At 42.6% G+C, this 6,851-nt stretch overlaps 1 protein-coding gene across 2 annotated transcripts in view; it reads right to left on the bottom strand.

Moving 5' to 3' along the window:
• Positions 1-4,452: 4,452 nt before the first annotated feature.
• ADAMTSL3 (ADAMTS like 3) overlaps positions 4,453-6,851 on the bottom strand; it is a 370,556-nt gene continuing 368,157 nt past the window's right edge. For both annotated transcript variants that reach the window (XM_004472087.3, XM_023582689.2), the window contains exon 30: positions 4,453-6,587. In XM_004472087.3, coding sequence (XP_004472144.2) covers positions 6,481-6,587 — 107 coding nt within the window. In that variant the 3' untranslated portion in view covers positions 4,453-6,480. The remainder of the gene's footprint in view (positions 6,588-6,851) is intronic.

The raw sequence follows: 6,851 nt of genomic DNA, 5'->3' as shown, positions 1-6,851 counted from the left end.
TAAGAAAAGATGTTCAACAGCATTAATCATTTTGAAAATGCAAATTACAACCACAATGAGCTACCACTACACACTTATTAGAATAGCTAAGGAAAAAAGTAAAACGCAAAAGCTGACAATACCCGGTGCGGGTGAGAATGCAGAGCAACTGGAACTCTCATATGTTCTTGGTGGGAATGCAGGATGGGAGAGCCACTTTGGAAAACAGTTTGGCAGTTTCCTATAAAGTGAAACATACACATGCCACATGGCCCAGCAAACCCACTTCTAGGTATTTATAAAAGAGATATGAAAACTCAGGCTCACACAAAAGCTGGAAACAACTCAGATGTCTTTCAACCAGTAAGAGGATTAAAGTATAGCACATCACTATACCAAGCAATACAAGGAACACAACAACTGATTGCCCCAGCAACATGCACGAATATTAAATGTGTTTTGAGTAAGTGAAAGAAGCCAGACCTAAAAAGATATATATTGTACAAGTCCATTTCTATTCTATGAAATTCTGGAAAAGGCAAAATTACAGAGATGGAAAATAGATCAGTGATTGCCAGGAGTTAGAGGTTGGGGGAGCAATTGTCTACAAAGAAACAACACAGGGAATTTTGGGGGTGGTGGAACAGTTATCTAAGGAACTGAACAGGTAGATACACAACCCTCTCTGCGTTCATCAAAAACCCTTAGAGCTGTATCCATAGGGTGAATTTTACTGTATGTAAATTATAAAAACAATCATCCAGGATGTGGGGAAAACCCAAGAAAGAATGCAGATTCTGACAAATGAATATGATTGTATTACACGTGAATCACATCACCACACTGAAGGGGCTGGGAAGAAAGGAGATCCCCAAATAGCTGTGGACTACGGGGCTTTAACTGGACACTTTAAGGTTAAAGACAAAAAGAAGTATATATAAACATGGCACTCGAGTTGGCAAATTTATTTCTCACAGGGGTATGGGGTACAATTCTGAAATTATTTTATGTGTTTTCTAAGGCTGAACCAAGAAAATATATTGTAGATCAGGAGAGCCAGCCTTCTCACTGTCAAGAGAGAGAAGTTGCAAATAAGGAAAAGGGGAAGACAATAATGAAACCTGCCGTGCTGGATTGGAGTCGGAGGTTTCAGTACCAACTCATAGCTAAGAGAAATAAAAATTCACAGGTTAGTATGTAGACTATCAACCTGAAAGAGCTCCCAACAATGCTGGAACAATGTGAGCAATGAAATAAATACTGATAGTGCTGAATTTTAACCCAAACCAAAGGTGACTATCCTTGAGTCTGTACTGATACAAATAAATAACTGAATAAATACATGGGGGAAAAGGAACAACTGTTCCTTACAGAAAGATTCCAGTTAATAAAAGTAGGAGGAGAGTGAAATAGAAAGTCACTGATAGAAAGTAATTGTAATAACATCTGTGTGTAATAATTGTTGCAGGCAAGATCCACAGTGGATGCTAAAATTAGGGAACAAAGCTTAAGGAGAAACAGAATATTTGCTTAGTCTCGAAGTGTCTCCCTTCAAATAAATATTTATTAATTATAAAGGGAAAAGAGTCACTTAAACGTGGAGAATCCTGGCAAACAGTACCTTAACCATGGATCAAAGTAAGCTTCATCAATAGTAGGACATGCTGACTTCACATTCCCCGATACTATGTGCTTTGAAAGGGCAATAATGCAATCCTTTCATGAATGAAAATCAAATAGTCCAAAATTGATGGGTCTTCTACAAAACACTTGACCATACTCTTAAAAAGTGTCAAAGTAAGACTGAGGAACGATCACAGGTTGGAGGAGCCTAAGAAGTCATGTCAACTAAAGGCAATGTGGATCCTGAATTGGATCATGGGACAGAAAAAGAGACAGTAGTGGAAAAATTGGTGAAAGCCCAATAATGTCTGTAGTTTAGCTAATAGTCTTATACCAATGTTCATTTCTTGGTTCTCCTAATTGCACTATGGTTTCGTTAAGACATCAGCATCAAGAGAAATTAGGTGAGGGGTATACCAGAACTCTCTGTACTACTGTTGTAACTCTTCTGTAAACCTAAAATTATCTCTAAATAAATGTTTATTTATTTTTTAAGATTTATTTTATTTCTTTCCCCTTCCCCCCCTGCCCCAGTTATCTGTTCTCTGTGTCTATTTGCTGCGTGTTCTTCTTTGTCCACTTCTGTTGTTGTCAGCGGCATGCGAATCTGTGTTTCTTTTTGTTGCGTCATCTTGCTGTGTCAGTTCTCCGTGTGTGCGGCGCCATTCCTAGGCAGGCTGCACTTTCTTTCGCGCTGGGTGGCTCTCCTTACAGGGTGCATTCCTTGAGTGTGGGGCTCCCCTACACGGGGAACACCCCTGCGTGGCAGGGCACTCCTTGCACATGTCAGCACACAGTGCATGGGCCAGCTCCATGCAGGTCAAGAAGGCCCCGGGGTTTGAACCGCGGACCTCCCATGTGGTAGACGGACGCCCTAACCACTGGGCCAAGTCCGCTTCCCTCTAAATAGATGTTTAAAAAATAGAGTTGTTTTGCCTAGTTCATTTGGTTCATCTTTTCAACATTCCAGCCATCCATTTATAAATTTGTTAAAATTTTTTGAGGGCTTCCTATGCACCAGGCAATATGTTAGAGGCTAGGGACTGTAATAAGACTGATGCTGTGGTAGAGCTCACAGTGCAGTGGAGGTATGAGATGTTGGGCAATGCTTAAGAAGAGGAAGAACCCTGGAACTCAACTGCTAGATTGGAATCATTGTAAAATCGATAGCATTAAGGACCAGAATCTTCCCTGGCTGAATTCTTGCTCTTCGTACTCCAGACTCATTGCAATCTTCTCCTCTGCTTTGTTTATTACATGAAACTACTTGGGGATTATCTTTCTTCATGTTTCCTGAGAATGATTTTTTCACCTTTTTCCTTGTTTCTATGTAAGAGAGATAATATTTGGGTGTGTAGTCACGCTATACCTGAGAGAGGACTTGAGCCTTCCATTAGTGGTTGGCTTCCTTGTAAAGTCTGGATTTTTCAGTGTCTGAGGGCAGGCAATGAAGATTACAGACTTCAAACCCACATGGCAATCAAAGGGGTCTGCTAGGAACATTCCTCTGAGCTGGGAATGAAGGTGCTGCCCTTTCCCATCTCTCCTGATGCTGCTCTTCTCTCCCTGTGGCTTCCATGGGTTTTAGATTTTGGTTTGTAAAAGTACACACCTCTTTTCAGTGAATGAACATTTATTTAGTATTATCGTGTAATTGTATTACAGGTCCCAAGTTGAACGAGGCATAATTCTTGCCCTGGAAAAGCTTCTTGTCTAGTGGAACTATCCTCCAAATAAAAAGCCTAGCTCAATAATGATCCATGACTTCAGACTTTCTCTTTTGACCAGTGTCGTAAGAGTCAGCACTGCCAGTTACACGCATTGTGTTGTGCTTTTGCTGTGAAAGTGCACTTTGGAGATATCTGAGGGCATCCCTCTGCTTATTTCCAGACTGGCTTAGCCTCCTGAGGTTAACCTCTTCTCATGAGTTACAGTAAAATGATTGATTTTTGTTCACGACAAGTGCCCTTGGAAGATCCAAGACCCATGGCAAAGGAAGGGGTATCTCTAGTTCAATAACACTGGATGTTGTTTATAAAGACTCCTTGCTAATCTTGGGGGACTACACAAATAATAGATTAAGAGCTAGAGAAAGGGGGAAGCAGCTGTGGCTCAGTCTACCATATGGGCTCCCGTCTACCATATGGGAGGCCTGGGGTTCATGTACCGGTGCCTCCTTGTGAAGGCAGGCTTACCTGCATGCTAGAGAGAGCCACTGGCCCACAAGCGCTGTGGAGAGTTGACTCAGCAAGGTGACGCAACAAAAAAGGGAGACAAGCAAAAAAACACAGAAGAGCACACAGCGAATGGACACAGAGAGCAGACAACGAGCAAGCCGCAAGGGGCAAGGGAAATAAAATAAATACAGACACAGAAGAACGCACAAGTGAACGGACAGAGAGAGCAGACAGCACACAAAAAGCCACAAGGGGTGAGAGGATAAAAAAAAAAGAGAGATAGAGAAAGGAATTATTCCAGTAATGGCTGCTAAAATGTCCCCAGGGACAGACATCTAAGATCCATCCTAAAATGTCTCACAAGGGTCCCAAATAAAAGGCGGCAGCTAGCTTCTGGTCACCCAGTTATCACCAACTGCTATAGCTGTTTCTTCTTTCTACTACTTCTGTTCCGTAAAATATAACTCACAAGATATAAGTGATTGGATGATTGGGATGGGGGAGTTCAAGTGCATCTCTGTGTGATTTGCTATGAACCCTGTAACCCACACCTCAAAGGACAGTCCAGGGCATCAGACCCACCAAGGTTGTTTCTAGACACAGGATTTTGAAGGGCAGCCTAGGTGACAAGACCCAAGACTACCAAAAACAGAACACAAACAAGCCACCTGCATTTATAAGGGTGCCACTGAATAATCAAAGTAAATTTATTTCTGAATTACTTAAGGATTATGAGAGAGAAACATCAATTCTCATGTTACAGAAACAGTAGTAAAACACAGTACACAGGAATGATAAAAAGTACAATAGCAAATGGAAAATAGTAACTTTTAACCTTAAATACAAAGGTGAAGCAATTTAATAAGACATTTTGTTAATAAGAAAAATATTTGTCTCATGTCTTTATTACATACTGTACAAAATAAAATATTGCACCTTTAAGTCATATAATAAATATGTACAAGGGGTATTTTACAAAGGATCTTTCTTTTAATTTAAAAACCTTTGACAATCAAGTGCGATCAATGATTAAAAACTCATGGGCTGGTGTCTTCACTCTACGTTCCCTCGTCTAGTCCCAACCACCGAACCCTCCACATACAGTAGTGCTCACCCCAGTGTCCGTCGGGTTGACGTTAGAACAAAAGAGACCCGGTGCTCAGAATTTGGTAGACTCAGCAAGCGTGTCTAGAGACAGATCAAAAGCTGGACCTGTGCACTTGTTATAGTCCAGGGACTAGGCTCAGTACAACCTGCTGCAGGTAACTGCAGTTGACAGGTGGTGGGCAGACTGGGTACAGGAGCTAGAACACTGAATAAAGAAGTATGACCACCTACTTGGGGTTGTGCGTGCCCACTGCCGTAACGGGTGGCATGGGAGGGAAAGATCCCCATAACCAAATCCATTTCAGAACTTATGATTGAAGGCTCACCCTGACCCTACTTCAGCAGCAATATTTACTCCGTACTTAACTTCCACCCTGACGTAATCACTAACGCCAACTGGTTCCAATCCAAACCCAACCCAACTCTGATTTAATCTGGTTCTAACCTTAACCCCTGAAACCAACTCTTGCCTTAGGTCTCACTTAACTTCCATTCTTACCTGATCCAATCCTAGCCCCAATCCTGAAACTAACACTGATCTTAACCCTATACCCCAAACACTAAAGTGAAGGCCAACTTGAACCCCCAATCCTAACGGTAACTTCTGGCTTCATCCTAATTCACTTTGGACTTGCTGAAAAAAATCAGTTTAGACAAAATCATTTGTTATAAACAAGTCTTCTTAACTATCATGTTTCATATTTAGATTATTTTCTTATAATTTTTTACAAAATAAAAATCCTTAGGAATACAATTTGATGCATAAATTATGTCTGATAAGGCGTCGATGTTGTGTTTGTGTGCAAGAGAATAGTGCTTCGAAAAAGTTTCATTCACAGCTCTTGAAAAGAAAGCTTTGAACATCCTTCAAAATCAGTAGAAAAGGTTAACTTTCCCTCGCTTTTCAGTTCCGTGGTGTCTCCTTGGTCAAGGATGGATTTCCGGAGTTGTGAAAATGGCGGTGACATCGACTCTGTTTTCTTCCACGGATGCAAGAACAAGGAAGGACAGGAGGCCCCGCCCTCATGAAGCCCAGGATCCGTTGGTGTCACGCATGCCCGTCCAGAGAGAGCGAGCTTCATTTTCACAGACTAAACTCAGGGTCTAGAAAAATGCCATTAGTACCGACATTGCAACAACTACTGGCCAGAGCTAATAAAATGTAAAGGCCTTCTAAACGGACAAAAACCTAACATCGAAGAGAAGAGGACGTCATCAGTTGCTGTGTTTCCCACGTCTTCAGGAGGGATGACTCTACACTAGTCTATAGATCACAGGGAAGAGGCAGCACACGATGCCGCACGCGTGACCTTGGCGTGCTCCTGACGCTAAGAAAGCGATGAGGCCTCAGGCATGCGTGCTATGGAATATGTGTCACTTCCGGAACACACTGTCTACAGGAGATGGGATGAAAAACCCACCACGGGATAATTTCGCTTTGTAACATTTTTAGTAGTGTTTTTGCGTCAAACTCTGCTTGACCTCAGAATCAAGGGTCTTTTAAGAAAGACCACCCAGCGATGTGGGGCAAAGCGCATTTGCGTTTTCCTTTTTTCCTTCACAGCAGCAGCATGACTCCCCCCCCCCCAAAGCTTTACCCTTCTTGACATGACAGACAGCACCTTTGCTTGTAGAGGCCCACTGAGCACAAATTAAGATGCTTTACGAACATACAGTAGTGGGTTGTGTCCGTGCAGTTTCCTGCAACAAAAGAAAAAAATTATCCATAACATAGAGCTCTTGAGAGGTGTAGGGAAAGAAGTATGCTATTTCATGAAAAGCCATCCACCCGGGGGCCATAGAGGGAGGGGAAGACGCCAGCCTGGGGCCAGCGCCCTTCCTCTTCCCTGGAGCTGGAAGCCTGCTGGGCTCAGGTCCCACTCAAAGGCCACGTGGCCTCCCTGCTCCCTGGGGACCTCCCAGCTCTCTGGCCCAGCAGGGCTTACAGCTGCGGTGCTTAGCTTT

The sequence above is a fragment of the Dasypus novemcinctus genome, chromosome 3, assembly GCF_030445035.2.
Source record: "Dasypus novemcinctus isolate mDasNov1 chromosome 3, mDasNov1.1.hap2, whole genome shotgun sequence".
Taxonomy (NCBI): domain Eukaryota; kingdom Metazoa; phylum Chordata; class Mammalia; order Cingulata; family Dasypodidae; genus Dasypus; species Dasypus novemcinctus.
Note: the sequence above shows the minus strand (reverse complement) of the source record. Positions and strands in the feature narration are given on the sequence as shown.